The 17,176-nt window shown below is 48.7% G+C and overlaps 1 protein-coding gene across 6 annotated transcripts in view; it reads right to left on the bottom strand.

Annotated features, from left to right (window-relative positions):
• ITGB1BP2 (integrin subunit beta 1 binding protein 2) overlaps window positions 1-16,788 on the bottom strand; it is a 46,837-nt gene extending 30,049 nt beyond the window's left edge. For 3 of the 6 annotated variants that reach the window (XM_039487978.1, XM_039487980.1, XM_039487979.1), the window contains exons 1-4: window positions 16,614-16,698; window positions 11,688-11,946; window positions 11,206-11,346; window positions 9,813-9,985 (exon numbers count right to left, since the gene is read on the bottom strand). In XM_039487978.1, coding sequence (XP_039343912.1) covers window positions 9,813-9,985; window positions 11,206-11,346; window positions 11,688-11,946; window positions 16,614-16,683 — 643 coding nt within the window. In that variant the 5' untranslated portion in view covers window positions 16,684-16,698. Of the gene's footprint in view, window positions 1-9,812; window positions 9,986-11,205; window positions 11,347-11,687; window positions 11,947-16,613 lie in introns of all 6 variants that reach the window. The other 3 variants (XR_005584566.1, XR_005584567.1, XM_039487985.1) reach the window with 3 other exon arrangements.
• Window positions 16,789-17,176: the final 388 nt, after the last annotated feature.

Here is a 17,176-nt window from a genome sequence, read left to right as displayed (position 1 = left end):
GAGCTGAAGATGTCTCAAAAGAATTTAAAACAGAAGCTGGAGATTTAGTGAAAGGAATTAAGTGACATCTGGAGGTTGCGTAGCAATGACTGAGAGATGACCTGCTGCTGGAGATAAAATGTTCATCAGGGCAGCAGCTACAAAGTGTCTTGGCAATTTGGCAGCCCAACTACAGAAACTCTCAGTCTGGACTGGCAAGGTGGATTCAGGATGTGACCAGCAAGAGGAGAAGGAGGAGAGGGTATTCCAGGAACCAGGGAAGGTCAAAAAAGCTTTGGCCAACTTAGAACTTGCTAACACAGATAAGCAGCACTGAGGACTTTAGGAGCTAAAAATTAGCTTCAGAAGGGAATCAAAAGGTCACAGGCCACAGGAAAAGCCACGTTGAGGAATCAGGCCAGCCAGAGAACTTGGGAAAGACAGTTCTCGATCCTGTTTGTAGCCCACACAGCCCCAGACAGGAGAGGTTGGATTGTTCCAACTCAAGTGGTACAAAATCCCACTATCTGTGAGGGGAAAACTCCCTGGGAGGCTTATGTAGCTCAGTTCAATTTCACAGCCCCAATGAATGGCTAGTGAGATCAATAGAGAGGGTGGTTTCTAGCAGCCAACTTGAATGGCCCATCTCTGATGGTGCTGGAGGATTCACTCCCAGAAAATAAATGGAGTTATCTATATCTGGTGCAAGCATGGACGCCAGGTTTGTATAATTTTTGGTGGTGCCCAGAATGGGTCCAAGTCCCGCCCCCCCCGCCCCCCCATTGTATGCCAATATATATATTTTTAAATAATGTAAAAGTGGACTGGAAACAGTAAGCATTTAACAGTTTCCCGATATTGCACAATGTGGTGTGTGGGGGTGTGGGAGATAAGGGCTCTGGCTGAGGGTGTGGGCTCTGAGGTGGGGCTGGGGATGAGGGGTTTGGTGAGGGGGGGCTCAGGGCTGGGGCATGGGGGGATGAGGGCTCTGGCTGGGCCTGAGGGGTTTGGGGTGTGGGAGGGGCTCAGGGCTAGGGCAGAGGGTTGGGATGTGGGGGTGCAGGCTCTGGGGTGGGGCCTGGGATGAGGAGTCCAGGGTGCAGGAGGGGAGACCTGACCCTGAACATTGGTGGAGCCGGGCCCCCGTGCTCTGAATATTGGTGCAGCATGGCCACCACAGGCCCATATAACTCGCCGCCTGTGGGTGCAAGCCCTTGACATCAGGTTTGGAGCTAGTCATCAACCTGAGCTAGCCAGGCACAGCTAAGAGCTAGAGGGAGTGTGGGGGAAAGAGACCACATGTCAGGAGATTAGTGTTCCTGGCATATCTAGATGCCAGGAGGACTTCAAGAATACATTAGCAATGCACCAAGTTATAGATGCTCAGATGGACGTGGATTTGCAGATCAAGATCAGTGAAAGAAGGCCAAGGTCACTCTGAGAGGTTGTGGAATTTGCCTCTGAACTTGACTCTTTCCTTGCAGCAGCCCACCAGAAGAGGAAGCAGAAGCTGGTGAGAAGGATGGAAGCTGATCACCAGGAACCCTGTAAGTGCAGCTTTGTGTCTAATATGCGTGATGGAAAAGGGGATTCTAATGTGGTTCATGACATTATTGAACAACTGAAAAAAATGCTTAATGTGGTTTATAAAAGAAAGGAAATTGGCAAAGATACAAAAAACAAGGGAAGCCATTCAGTTAAATGCTGGTACTGTAAAAAAAATTGGCTGCTAAAGGAAGGATTATTATACATCTAAGGCAGCCCAGAACAGAGCATCCTGAGAGTCTAATGAAAGTCCCTTACCCATTTTGGGAAATGGGGGGACACCAAGCTGAAAGTCACGTATCAGGGGGTAGCCGGGTTAGTCTGTATCCACAAAAACAACAAGGAGTCCGGTGGCACCTTAAAGACTAACAGATTTATTTGGGCATAAGCTTTTGTGGGCAAAAAAACTCACTTCTTCAGATGCATCAAAGTGCTGAAAGTGCAAACCTTGGAGGAACAAGAACTACTCCCACAGTTTTTTATTAGATCTGGCCAGTTGAACAACCGCAATGGGAGTTTGGCTATTGATAGTGTAATAGGATCTGTGAAATGCACAAGAATAGCGGACACTGGCTCACACATAACAGTTATTAGACTAGACAAGCTGGTAATGTTAGGGAATAGGGAACCAAAAACTGATCTCAAATGGAGACAGTGATGGGAACATGCACTTATCCAAAAATGGGGAAAACTCGGTTTGAAAATTGAACCTCTGCAATTTGAGCAAGATGTTGGGTAGCTGAGCTAGTGAATGAGTGAGTCGCTGTTTTGGATTTTATGATGTCCAACAGCTGGAATCAATGCTAGGAAAGGAGTCCTACAAATTCAGTTTGGAAAGTCCCTTCAAAGAGGTGGCCCAGATTTTAAAAATTGTTTATTAACAATTAGTTTGCAGTGAACAAACTGTTCTGCCTCCAGGGGGTCAGAAACCATAACAACAACTACATGCTGTGGTAGCCTTCCAGCAAGGAAAGATGGGGATTAGTTGAGACCTGCATTAAGACCTATGATCTTGGGGGAAATTTTAGCTGCTAAAGTTATTGTGGATCTGAAGCAGGAATGGATTCCTGTTCATTTGCCAAATGCTTCTGACAAACAGTAAAAAACGGGAACCATCATTGCAAAATGGGAACCAGCAGATCTAGTAAATGTGACTGTAGAAGAAAACAACAAGGGGAAGGAGATAAAGGTAAGTTCCCTGAATTTCAGCTGGACTTGTTCCAATGCAGTACCTCATATTTAAATGAGAAGCAGCAGAATGATCTAAGACACTTTTTGGTTAGAAATCAGAGGTTATTCTCCAGTTCCATCAAAGGTAGAGATTGTAGTGCACTGGTCCAGCACAAGATTGATACTGGGAAAAACTGACCCATTATCAGCCACCTGACTATTTATCAGTTGCTAAGAGGGAAGAGGCTTTGCAGATCATTAAGGAAATGTATCACAAAGACATAATGGAGCCTTCAACCAGTCCTTGGGCCTCACTCATGGTTCTGGTTAAGAAAAAAGATGGCAACATCACATTCTATGTGGACTATGGAAAACTAAATTAAGTAACTTTGAAGGATTCTTACCCATTGCCACAAATAGGTGATAGTATGCTGCAGCAAATTCAGTCTGTTTTTCCGTACTGGATTTTAAAAGTGAGTATTGGCAAGTGAATCCAAAGGACAGGGAAAAGACTGCTTTCAGAACAGAACAGGACTTGTGGCAATTTAAAGTGATGGCTTTCAGCTTGTGTAATGCATCAGCCATGTTTGAGACACTTGTGGAGAGGGTACTGCATGGCATGCCTCTCTCAAAATGTGTGTTATACGTAAATGATATCCGAGCACACGGAAAGACCTTTGAATAGAAACCAGTACATTTACAATTGGTCTGTGATAAGCTTAAAGCTGCCAATCTGAAACTGAACCCAAAGAAATGTGAGTTGTTCCAAAAAAGTAACCTACCAGGCACACGCAGTCAGTGAGGGGGGAATTTCCACTGACAAAAAGAAAATTGAGGCTATGAAGAACTGGTCAGCTGCCCAGACACTAACAGATGTGCAGAGTTTTGAAGGACTTTTTGAAGGACTTTGCTCCCATTAAGAGTAGGGCTGTCAACCAATTAAAAAAATTAATTGTGATTACTCACACTGTTAAACAACAGTAGAATACCATTTATTTTAAATATTTTTGGATGTTAACTACATTTTCAAATATATTAATTTCAATTACAACACAGAATACAAAGTGTACAGTGCTCACTTTATATTTATTTTAGATTACAAATATTTGCACTGTAAAAAACAAACAAAAAATTTTTTTCTATTCACCTCATACAAGACCTGTAGTACAATCTCTTCATCATGAAAGTTGAACTTACAAATGTAGAATTATGTAAAAAACCCTGCATTTAAAAATAAAACAATGTAAAACTTTAGCGCCTACAAGTCCACTTAGTCCTACTCCTTGGTCAGCCAATCACTCAGACAAACAAGGTTGGTTACAATTTGTAGGAGATAATGCTGCCTGCTTCTTGTTTACAATGTCACCTGAAAGTGAGAACAAGCATTCACATGGCACTGTTGTAGCTGGCGTTGCAAGATATTTATGTGCCAGATGCGTTAAAGATTCATATGTCCCTTCATGCTTCAATCACCATTCCAGAAGACATGCTTCCATGCTGATGATGGGTTCTGCTTGATAACGATCCAAAGCAGTGTGGACTGATGCATCTTCATTTTCATCATCTGAATCAGATGCCACCAGCAGAACATTGATTTTCCTTTTTGGTGGTTTGGGTTCTGTAGTTTCCACATCAGAGTGTTGCTCTTTTAAGACTTCTAAAGGCATGTTCCACACCTTGTCTCTCTCCGATTTTGGACGGCACTTCATATTCTTAAACCGTGTGTTGAGTGCTGTAGCTATTTTTAGAAATCTCACATTGGTACCTTCTTTGCATTTTGTCAAATCTGCTGTGAAAGTGTTCTTAAAACGAACATGTATGGGTCATCATCCAAGACTGCTATAACATGAAATATATGCAGAATGTGGGTAAAACAGAGCAGGAGACATACAATTCTCCCCCCAAGGAGTACAGTCACAAATTTAATTGACGCATTATTTTTTTAATGAGCATCATCAGCATGGAAGCATGTCCTCTGGAATGGTGGCCGAAGCATGAAGGGGCATATGAATGTTTAGCATATCTGGCATGTAAATACCTTGCAATGCCTGCTACAAAAGTGCCATGCAAACGCCTGTCCTCACTTTCAGGTGACATTGTAAATAAGAAGCAGGCAGCAGTATCTCCCATCAATGTAAACAAACTTGTCTGTCTTAGCGATTGGCAGAATAAGAAGTAGGATTGAGTGGACTTGTTGGTGCTAAAGTTTTACACTGTTTTGTTTTTGAGTGCAGTTATGTAACCAGAAAAAAAAATCTGCATTTGTAAGTTATACTTTCACAATAAAGAGATTGCACTTCAATGAGGTAAAATTGAAAAATACTGTTTCTTTTGTTTATCATTTTTATAGTGCATATATTTGGAATAAAAATAATAATATAAAGTGAGCACTGCGCACTTTGTATTCTGTGTTGTAATTGAAATCAATATTGAAAATGTAGAAAAACAAAAAAATATTTAATAAATTTCAATTGGTATTCTATTGTTATAAGTACGGTTAATTTTTTTAATTGTGATTAATTTTTTTGAGTTAATCGCATGAGTTAACTGCGATTAATTGACAGCCCACATTAAGACTTATTTGTGGGTTTGCCAATATTGTAAAACTATTGCATAAGCAGGGAGAGAACGTGAAACTATTTCATCAGCAGAGTATGAGGTAGCATTTTCTGAACTGAGAAGAGCTCTTGTGTATGCTCCTGTCTTAGCCTATCCATGTTTCAAAGCCCCTTTCATGTTTGACACAGATGCCAGTGCTTATGGATTAGGAGCGGTATTGGCACAAGCACAGAAAGGACTTGAGAGGGTGGTGGCTTATTACAGCAAAAGTGTAAGTTCTCCAGAAATAAATTATTGCACCAGCTGAAAGGAACACCTGGCAATGATTAACTGTATAGAACATTTCCATCACTATCCAGATGGGAGAAAATCTGTGGTCAGTGCAAATCTGCAATAGCTATTTAGACTCAGGAGCCCTGAGGGACAACTGGCCAGATGGTTGGAAAAGCTGCAATGTTATTGATTTCACAGTCACACCTATGCCTGGGCACAAGCATAACAATGCTGATGCTTGTCCAGACAGCCCTGTTGGGTGGATAACTGCAAACACTGCCTAAGCATGACAGCAAGGAATTAGTGGCTCAAAGGTCTGAGTGTGCTTAGAAAGACAAGGCTGTTTCCTCTCTCCCATCATCTGAAGAAGTCCTAATGTTCCTGGTCCATCCACTAGGATAGTGGCAGTGGGCTGGAATAGACTCCAGACCAGTTAAAGCCTTTTGAAGAGAGACTCCTGATATCAGAATAATGTTTGATTGGAAAATCAATTGGCAAACGCAGCCACCGTGGAATGACTATCACAATAAAGGCTTTATGATGATACTAGGAATGCTGGGAGTTCAAAGATGAAATATTGTCTAGGAGACAGGAGAAACCAGTGGTGGTTGGTTCAGGTACCAGATACATTGGCAAAGGAGGTTCTGAGGGTATGTCATGATTTTAAAGCTGCTGGACATTTTGAGGTTACAAAAACTTTGGCTAAACTAAAAGAGAATTTCTCTTGGGCAAAATGCAGTCAGGATGCAGGATACTGGTGCATCCTGTATCCTGCAGGATATGGTGCAGGATATGTGATGCCTGCATTGCAAAGAAGGGTCTCCCTAAGATAGGGAGAGCCCCAATGCAGCCGTATCTCATAGGCCCCAATGGAACACATTGGTGTTGATGTGCTGGGCCTGGCCTGGGGCAGAGGCTGGCAATCACCATGTGTTGGCTTTCACAGACTACTTTACAAAGTGCCCTGAAGTTTATCCAATAAGGAACCCAAGGGGCTGTAACAGTAGCAGAAGTTCTAGTAAATAATCCTTCACCAGATGTGGGGTTCCCAGTACATCTGGGTGAATAATTGAGTTTTGGTTCTTGGCAGGTCTGGAAAATCTAAACATTTTGTTTCTGGGCATTTGTAAAGGGCTAGATTCACAATCATCATAATCAGCAGCCACTATTGCTGCCTCCATTATATATTTTAACTAGTTGGTTAGAGCAGTGGCTCTCAACCTTCCCAGACTGCTGTGCCCCTTCCAGGAGTCGGATCTGTCTTGCGTACCCCAAGTTTCACCTCACTTACAAACTACCTGCTTACAAAATCAGACATAAAAATACAAAAGTATCACAGCACAGTATTACTGGGGAAAAAAATGGAGATATACCTATCTCCTAGAACTGGAAGGGACCTTAAAAGGTCATTGAGTCCAGCCCCCTGCCTTCACTAGCAGGACCAAGTACTGATTTTTGCCCCAGATCCCTAAGTGGCCCCCTCAAGGATTGAGCTCATAACCCTGGGTTTAAGCAGACCAAAGCTCAAACCACTGAGCTATCCCTCCTGCTTTCTCATGCTATTTTCTCATTGCTACCATATAACTATAAATCTTGTACTTACATTTCAGTGTCTAGCATACAGCAATACAAACAAGTCATTCCCTGTATGAAATTTTAGGTTGTACTGACTTCACTAATGCTTTTTATGTCGCCCATTGTACAAGTAGGCAAATATCTAGGTGAGTTGATGTGACCTCGGCAGAACTCTGCATATCACCACAGGTACACGTGCCCCTGGTTGAGAACCCCTGAGCTAGGGCACTTACCTAGGCTGTGGAAGACCTGGGTTCAAGTGCCCCCTCAGCCTGAGGTAGAGCAGGGACCTGAGTTTAGGTCTCCCATATTGGAGTGGTGTGCCCTAGCCAGGGAGGGTTCTGATGTAGCTCTCTCCTGCTGAAGTTGTTGCACTGTGGATAACTAGTCACTGGAGTAAGGACATGATCCCGCATCTGCCAGCTCCCAGGTGAGTGCCCAAACCAGCAGGCTAGAGTCACTCTCACTCTCCTTCCCTGGCCCAATGATGATTACATTATTCATCTTCAACAAGGGAGACAGAGGGATTCACCTCAGATTATGCTATAGAAAACATTGGAGGATAGCTTATGACAAAATAAAAAACCCCTGGGATGTAAGGTCATATGGGGAAACTTTTAAAAGAGAGGACCTGGTCTGGTTCCACAATCCTATGAGAAGAAAGGGTGGGTGGTCTAAGCTAGATATACCTTGGGAGGAACCCTATACAGTACTGGGAGTGGGACCCAGGAATAAACCCAAAGTTATCCATAGTTGCCATGACAGAAGGCATCAGGGAGACAGAACATCCACTTGGCTGCCCCAGAAAGTGAGAATGTAGCTGTGGAACCTGAGGCTGGAAGAGTTGTGATAGAGAAGAATTCCCCATTAGAACAAAATTAGCAGAGTCTGTCCCAGCCAGCAGACTCCACAGAAACACAGATGCTTGTCAGAAGCTAGCTGGAAGCAGCCCCTCCTCAGTGTCTGGGAGGAAATTGGGCAGGGTGAGAAAAGCTCCAAAGAGCTTTATATGGGAGTAGCACTGATTCAAGTCACTGCTGTGAAAACCTCCTGATGGAAAGACAATATGTAAAGAGTTAAGATTGTATCATTTGTACATTTGTTAAATTGTTTCTTTTCCTTCTGTCTGGTATGGGTCATGCCAGACCTTTCATTTTGGCTTCCATTGGGATGATAGGTGATGCTGAAGGCTCGTCTATACTTAAATCGCTGCTGTAGTGCTTCAGTGAAGACTCTACCTACACCAATGGGAGGGCTTCTCCCATTGGGACAGCTAATTCATCTCCCCATGAGAATTCTCCCATCGACCTAGCACTGTCTACACCGGGGGTCTGGTTGGTTTAACTGCGTCATTCAGGGGTGTGGATTTTTCACACCTCTGAGCAACATAATTATACCAAGCTAATTTCCTAGTGCAGACCAGGCCTGAGATGAGGTGGTGTGCTGGAGGGCTATGGGGGCTGCCGGCTGGCATGTTTGATCTGTGGGCAATCATAGACATTGCTGAACCTGATTAACATGCTAGCTACTTTTCATTCAGGCTAAACTGGAGAAGCATTGAAGCTCCTTTGTGGAGTAAGATAGCTGGAACAAAAGAATCATAGAATCATAGGACTGGATGGGACCTTGAGAGGTCATCTAGTCTAGTCCCCTTCACTCATGGCAGGACTAAGTATTATCTAGAGTAGACCATCCCTGACAGGTGTTTGTCTAACCTGCTCTTAAAAATCTCCAATGATGGAGATTCCACAACCTCCCTAGGCAATTTATTCCAGTGCTTAACCACCCTGACAGTTAAGAAGTTTTTCCTAATTTCCAACCTAAACCTCCTTTGCTGCAATTTAAGCCCCTTGCTTCTTGTCCTATCCTCAGAGGTTAAGAAGAACAATTCTCCCTCCTCCTTGTAAAAACCTTTTATGTACTTGAAAGCCACCAGCCAAGGTGCTGGACCATGTAGGAAGGCCTGAACAAGAACTAGTTCAGGGAAAATAAGAGGGGTTTCCCTTGAAAATACAGAGATTGTGCCCTTGATTGGTGGAACTGTGTGTGTTGTCAGGAGAAAACCAGAGAAACACTGTTAGCATGACCCTGAGAGGGAGCAGAGAAAGAGCTTCTTTTGAGCACAGAACTCTCTGGAGAAACAGGAGTGGATTTCTGGGCAAAGAAAGTGCCACTTATTGTTTGATGCTATGGTGTTCAGGGAAACATGACTTTCTGGGCAATCTTTGTAAATAAACAGATTTGCACCAAAGAAATCCCTGACTTGTATAATCAATTTCTCCTCCTAATGAAAATACTTGGTTAAGAACCTGCTTGGGCCGAGGGGCAATGTTATAAATAAAAAACTGGGGAGTTAAAATCTTCCAGGAGGGTTGGAACCTGGGATTGTGACATGTATAGATTGCTTCTGAAGTTCCACATCCTCTCCTTCAAATTGATTTGGTGTCCATCTACTAGTACCAGGGAGTCCCTCTTGTCCAGTCTGCATAAAGTGTTTCTGCTTCTGTCACCTGTCTGAAGCTCATAGCTCTGTAGCACAACACTACCCCTGGAGTGGTCAGAGCTGTATCGATATTGGTCACTATTTCATTGCGAAAACAATCAGATCCTAGTTCTGTCCTTGCTCAAAACGATACAATTCCTCACCACTCCTCTGCAAAGGCCATAAGGCTGAAACTCCCTTTATCTTGCCCACATCCAACTCTACTCACCCAGATCCTCCTTGCATTGGCCAGCCTGGGTGAAAAAGCTTCTACTGACTTCATAGCCACCAAAGAAGAAGAAGTAGCCAGGCACCTCCCGTAGCCAAGTACTGGTCAGGCCCTGGAAAAATCCCAGCAGGCCCTCAGATTGAAAGATATTTTTCACAGTAGCCCAGGTAGAGCTGCAAGAGAGAACACAGGCAATGTACCCAAACAAGGACCATCACGGCCAGAATGAAAACATAACCACACCCAGCATTACCTTTACCAACCCAAGATCATCAGTCAACCTAGAACCATGCCATATTACCCCAAATTCTCACGGAGAGCGAATCCCAGATTCGTTTTCCAGGCCAAACTGGGCACATTCCAGCATGTCCTGCTAGAGGCGGAATTTGGGGTGGAAGGAAGAAAGGAGCAGGGGGACTTGGTTTAAACTAATGTATCAGAGTGGGCTCTGGCATATCATCCACTGACCTCCCTTGCTCCCTCATCTGCAAATGTTCTCCACAAATTGTCCTTTGGAAACATGGGATTAATTTGAGACATAGGCACAAAAATGGGGAAGCTGGGTAGCCTGGCAACTGCAGCAGCAATGATCTGCACTGTGCCATGGGAGAGATGTTGGCCGACAGCTCAGCCACAATACAGTGGCCAGGAAGGAGAGGAGGATGTTTGGTTGTGATAGAGCAGGGGTTGGCAACCCTTCAGAAGTGTAAAAAGCAACAAAGAGTCCTGTGGCACCTTATAGACTAACAGATGTACTGGAGAATAAGATTTCGTGGGTGAATACCCACTTCGTCAGACGCTACCCCTCTGATACTTGACCTTCAGAAGTGCTGTGCCAAGTCTTCATTTATTCACTCTAATTCAAGGTTTTGCGTGCCAGAAATACATTTTAATGTTTTAGAAGGTCTCTTTCTATAAGTCTATAATATATAACTAAACTATTGTTGTATGTAAAGTAAAGAAGGTTTTTTAAATGTTTAAGAAGCTTCATTTAAAATTAAATTAAAATGCAGAGCCCCCCTGGACCAGTGGCCAGGGTGAGTGCCATTGAAAATCAGCTCACCTGCCGCCTTCGGCACACAATGCCTATCTCTGTGATAGAGGAAGGTTTCGGGTATGCTGTGTCATGCAGACCCACAGGCAGGCAGTCTGGCCAGGAGGGACAGAAGGAAGCTGCAGGGTCCCGCCCAGTAAGCACCTCCTAAGGAATGTGTTTACATTGTCTGGGTTTAGCACCAAGCCAGCTATAGTCAGCTGGGCAGTGTGACACCCTCATCTTCCTGGGAAAGAGGAAATTCAGACCTGCTGCCTCACTCACAAACCTTCCACCAGGGCTGTGTGTGACGTGTGTAATTCACCAAAGCCTGGCCTGCTTCCCACGGCTGTGACGTACCTGTGATGGGCTAGTGCTGTTCGCCCGGTGACCTTCATCTCATGTAAGGCCTGCATGCGGCATTTCACTAGCTCCGCAGGGCACAGCACCATAGAGGAAAAGACAGAGGAGAACGAGCCAGCAAGCGCACTCTGCAGATCACTGGCACCACAGGGCCCGAGAACACAGATGTTAGAGCCGAAGCTCACCCCACACAGGCCCAGGCTCTGCAGAGGGCAGAGCAGAGGCCCTCATCACCACTACCCTAGAGGGGGAGCGTGACCTGCCTCCCCAACCCTGACTATCCCCTTGCTCAGGGGCGTCCCCACAGCCTTCTCCTGGCCTGTCACAGATGGAAAATGTGGGTGACTCGGCTTCCCCAAATGACGTCCCCCCGAATGCTGCCCAACTGGAGCCCCCCAGGGGGGCTTACAGCAGCCTTGCCACACAGCCCCACCCCCTCTGGCGTCCCCATGCCGCACACCCACAGGGCCAGGCCATACCTCAGCTCCAGCACACTGCTCAGTCCAAACAGCTGCCTCACCAGCTGCTGACAGAAGCCATAGCAAGCGAAGAGCACGGCGTTCTCTGCCACGTTAGCAAGCAGGGCGGGAGTGGTGCCCTGGTACAGCCCGGGCAGCCCTTCCTGCTGGTACGTCCGGACTGAGCAGTCAAAGAAACCCCGGTACATGGTGGGGAAGGTCTGCATCTTCACCTTGATTGTGTCAAAGGGCTGCCCGCTCACCACACATGCCACCCCGCCTGCAGAGACAAACCCACAGTCACCTCAGTGCCCCCTTAGCCTGTAGATAAACCTCGGCATTAAGCATCTTCGCATAACCGTGTATCATTTTCATCTGACTTTGTATTGTGCCTCTTCATATAACCTTGTATTAAGTCTTTCCATATGTAACCTCTACTTTCATACAATTTTGTATCAAGTCCTTTGATATAGGAACTTTGTATCAAATCTTTATATAGAAACTTTGTATTGTGCTTCAGTATAATGTTATCGCCCCTAAGGATAGTTAAGATAGAAGAAAAATGTCTTTTCGCTAGGAGTAGAATAAGATCTCCCCACCTTGTAACAATTGCCCTGTTGAATGAATAAGGGGTGAATGAGCAAGGCAGTGGAAGGCAGCACCTCCAGACAGCTGCAATAGTTGAAGAGGGGATAGAAGCCAGACCCAAGAACAATAAAATTTGTCAAGTGGGCTCATTAAAGAAGCAAGCACATTCTTTTGAAAACACCCTCTTTGAAAATAAATGTGGCAGCATTAAGACAACACCAAGAAGGAAGCGCCACAGCTGACCAACTGACACAGACACTGATTTTGCATCTGGTATAGATTTGCATGAGAGGGAAGCTGCTATAAAATGTGAGGTGTCTTGCAGAGGATCCCAGGTTTCGTCTTGTCAACATTGGAGCATCAATCTGGATCGACAGAAGCCCAGCTCCTCCCCTCCCGCATCTAACTCACCTGGCCCTGAAGTTAAAGGGAGCAACTACTTGGTAACAACAACAAGACAGAGAGAGAGAGAGTGTGTGTGTGCACATGGGCGCCAACTTATATGGGCTCCTGGGGCTTTAGCCCCAGGAATATTCACAGTCAGGGGCTCTGCTCCAGCAATATTTGGAGCTAGGTTTCTCCCCTGCTCTGGGCTGCCGGCAGCCGCAGGGAGCCCAGAGCCTTTTAAATCCCAGCTGCGGCGGGGAATCAGAGGGCTCTGCGCTGCCCGCTGCGGCGGGGAGCCCAGAGCCCTTTAAATCCCAGCCGCGGCGGGGAGTCAGAGGGCTCTGTGCTGCCTGCAACCGCGGGGAGCCCAGAGCCCTTTAAATCCCAGCCGCGGCGGGGAGTCAGAGGGCTCTGCGCTGCCTGCAACCGCGGGGAGCCCAGAGCCCTTTAAATCCCAGCCGCGGCGGGGAGTCAGAGGGCTCTGCGCTGCCCACAGGGGCAGGGAGCCCAGAGCCCTTTAAATCCCAGCTGCGGCGGGGAATCAGAGGGCTCTGCGCTGCCCGCTGCGGCGGGGAGCCCAGAGCCCTTTAAATCCCAGCTGCGGCGGGGAATCAGAGGGCTCTGCACTGCCCGCTGCGGCGGGGAGCCCAGAGCCCTTTAAATCCCAGCCGCGGCTGGGATTTAAAGGGTTCTGGGCTCCCCGCGGCTGCCAGCAGCCCAGAGCCCTTTGAATCCCAGCCCCTGGCCGCTGATTGCCCCCTCCCCAGACCCTTGCCCCAACTGCCCCCTAGGACTCCCACCCCCTATCTAAGCACCACTGGTCCTTGTCCCCGATTACCCCCTCCCGAGACCCCTGCCCCTAACTGCCCCTTGGGACCTCAGCCCCTATCTAAGCCGCCCTTCTCCTTGTCCCCAACTGCCCCCTCCTGAGACCCCACCCAACTTCCCCCCAGGACCCCGCCCCCTACCTGTCCCCTGATAAACCTCCTGGACTCCCATGCCTATCCAATTGCTCCCTGTCCCCTGACTGCCCCTCCGAACCTCTGCCCCAGCCAACCCCCCCTGCTCCTTGTCCCTTGACTGCCCCCCGGAAACCCCTACCCCTTCTCCAACCCCCAAACCACTTACTGTGCCACTCAGGCTCCGTGCAGCTCCAGACAGTTGCTGCCATGCTCCCCCATGGAGCCCACAGCCCTCTCCCACCCCCAGCACCTGCCTTCCAGATTTGAACACCTCAAAATTCAGGAGTGCTCAAGCTCGGTTTGGGCAGCTTTTACTTCATTTCTCCCAAATCAGTTTCCCCTGCAAGGTGCCAACTGAAGGTGTTGGAGAACAGAGAGATCGGGTGGCCTCCTAATGCCTGGAAAAGAGACAAAGGCCGGAGGAGGGAGTGTTAGTGCCTGTGTGGACTTCTGGGAAGTGCACGGTGTGGAAGGGGATGCTGTGATGCTTTGGAACAACTCCATACAAAGCCAGTCAGGATTCTGGGGGAGCCTCCTCTCTCGGAGCAGACTGTCTCCAGGGCAAGAAGCTTACACCTTCCTGGGTCTGACCTCGGAGCATTCATCATGCCCTTCCACACCATGCACTTTCCACAGCGAGTCTGCCCAGGCTGGTCCTGGGGCAACCAGAGGTCCCTGCACCCCAACTCCGCAGTCAGATGTGACTCTCAGCCAGACAGTAAAACAGAAAGTTTATTACATGAAGGGAACACAGTTTAAACAGAGCTTGTAGGTACAGAAAACAGAACCCCTCTGTCAGGTCCATTTTGGGGGGTGGGGAGCCCAGAACCAAGTTCTGAGTCTCTTCCCCATTTCCCCAGCCAGCTCCAAACTGACACTCCCTCCTCTGGCCTCTGTGTCTCTTCTGGACAAGGAGGCCACCTGATCTCTTTGTCCCCAACACCTTCAGTTGGCATCTTGCAGGGGAAACTGAGGCACCCACACAGTATTCAGAGAAAATATTAAGAACATTCCCACTTCATCACAACAGGTGCAACAAAATATAATACTGTATATTGAAGTAGGCAAGTGCTGCTTCTGACTTTCCACTTTTAATTGACCCTTGTAATCTTGTGGCACTGACGCGTTGTAGCTTCATTTTATATCGGCTTACAGGGTGGGAGCGGGGGGGCACCACCATTTTGGGCCCCACCAAAAATTATACAAACCTGCCGCCTATGTGTGTGCATGAGTGTAATATAGATCATATGCACATGCTACGGTGTTGGCTGATACATGTATTACCAGTAAATGTGTCGCTTTGCATTATTGCCCCTGAAAAGATCCTGTGCAGCACTTTAAGTACAACATTTGCCCCTGCCCCAGGGGTAGAGTCTCAGAGCACCTCAGTGCCAGCACCTCACCCCCAGCCCACAGAGAAAATCCCCTGGGTACCTCAGTGCCCCCTTAACCCCTGCGTGGGGCAAAGCCCCCGGGTACCTCAGTGCCAGGTCTTCACACCCCCCCACTGGGCAAAGCCCCCGGGTACCTCAGTGCCAGTTCTTCACCCCCCCATAGGGCAAAGCCCCGGGTACCTCAGTGCCAGTTCTTCACCCCCCACCCAGGGCAAAGCCCCCGGGTACCTCAGTGCCCCCCTTCAACTCTCCACAGGGCAAAACCCCCGGGTACCTCAGTGTCAGTTCTTCACCCCCCCATAGGGCAAAGCCCCGGGTACCTCAGTGCCAGTTCTTCACCCACCCAGGGCAAAGCCCCCGGGTACCTCAGTGTCAGTTCTTCACCCCCCCCAGGGCAAAGCCCCGGGTACCTCAGTGCCAGTTCTTCACCCCTCCCCAGGGCAAAGCCCCCAGGTACCTCAGTGCCCCCCTTAAACTCTCCACAGGACAAAACCCCCGGGTACCTCAGTGTCAGTTCTTCACCCCCCCAGGGCAAACCCCCGGGTACCTCAGTGCCAGTTCTTCACCCCCCCCCAGGGCAAAGCCCCGGGTGCCTCAGAGCCAGTTCTTCACCCCCCCCAGGGCAAAGCCCCGGGTACCTCAGTGCCAGTTCTTCACCCCCCCAGGGCAAAGCCCCCGGGTACCGCAGTGCCAGGTCTTCACCCCCATAGGGCAAAGCCCCGGGTACCTCAGTGCCAGTTCTTCACCCCCCCAGGGCAAAGCCCCCGGGTACCTCAGTGCCAGTTCTTCACACCCCCCCAGGGCAAAGCCCCCGGGTACCTCAGTGCCAGTTCTTCACCCCCCATAGGACCAAGCCCCCCGGGGACCTCAGTGCCAGTTCTACACACCCCCCGGGCAAAGCCCCGGGTACCTCAGTGCCAGTTCTTCACCCCCCCAGGGCAAAGCCCCCAGGTACCTCAGTGCCAGTTCTTCACCCCCCCATAGGGCAAAGCCCCCAGGTACCTCAGTGCCAGTTCTTCACCCCCCACCAGGGCAAAGCCCCCGGGTCCCTCAGTGCCAGTTCTTCACCCCCCCAGGGCAAAGCCCCCGGGTACCTCAGTGCCAGTTCTTCACCCCCCACCAGGGCAAAGCCCCCGGGTACCTCAGTGCCAGTTCTTCACCCCCCACCAGGGCAAAGCCCCTGGGTACCTCAGTGCCAGTTCTTCACACCCCCAGGGCAAAGCCCCAGGTACCTCAGTGCCAGTTCTTCACCCCCCACCAGGGCAAAGCCCCTGGGTACCTCAGTGTCAGGTGCTGGGGGTTGTAAGCCTCCTCTTCCCACAGCTGAGGCCCAGGATTGCAGGTGTCCTCTGAGCTCGAATTCCTCCCTCTGTAAGTTTTAACTTGCTCCTGAACCAGGTCCTGCCTTATTTCAGGGATTCAGGTCCAACTCCTGCTGCCTTCCAGGCCTCCCCCCACTTCCTGTTGGGGCCTTAACCATGCATTTGGCTTGGGGTTCCCCTTCTCCCCAGCCGGGTATCTTGTCCTTCTGAGGAACCCAGATATGCTCCCAAATGATTCTACCTGCCAATGCCCTCCGCCCCTTGCAGAGGACGGGCCCCAGCTCCCAGACTCACCTGCTGCCCCTGCAGTGAGGTGAACCAGTGCCTGTACCAGTGGGTGGGACTTGGCTGCGTCTGCAGACATCTCAGCAAACTGGACCACGCTGGACCCTAGAGCAGGAACCAGGCTGCATATCAACCCACTCCCAGCTCAGTGATGCAGGGAGCAGGGCAGGCAGCAGAGAGCAGAAGCAACAGGCTTAAGGGGTCACCCTGCTGCAGAACCATATTGCTCGAGTCTTCTTTGTCCCCTTGGGAATCAAACAGCAACTCAGCGATATCTGGGTATTTGGGGTTGAGGACCGGGTGTAGTCTTTAAAGAGGGATTTGAGTTAGGGGCCTAGGGATTGGGAAGTTTGTGGGGGCTGTGAAGGAGGCTATTGTGGGTGCTGGGAGAGTACAAGGGCTGTGGGGTATGGAGGCTATTGGGGAGATTGTGGGGGACACAGGGACTGTGGGGATATGAGGGGGCTGTGGACACAGAGGCTGGAGGGCATGTAGGGCAGCTGGAGGGGGCACAGAGGTGGGGGGAGCTATTGGGTGGTGGGAGAGCATTGGGGAGGCTGTGGGACACAGAG

Source organism: Mauremys reevesii, linkage group 9 (assembly GCF_016161935.1).
Source record: "Mauremys reevesii isolate NIE-2019 linkage group 9, ASM1616193v1, whole genome shotgun sequence".
NCBI classification, from domain to species: Eukaryota; Metazoa; Chordata; order Testudines; family Geoemydidae; genus Mauremys; species Mauremys reevesii.
Note: the sequence above shows the minus strand (reverse complement) of the source record. Positions and strands in the feature narration are given on the sequence as shown.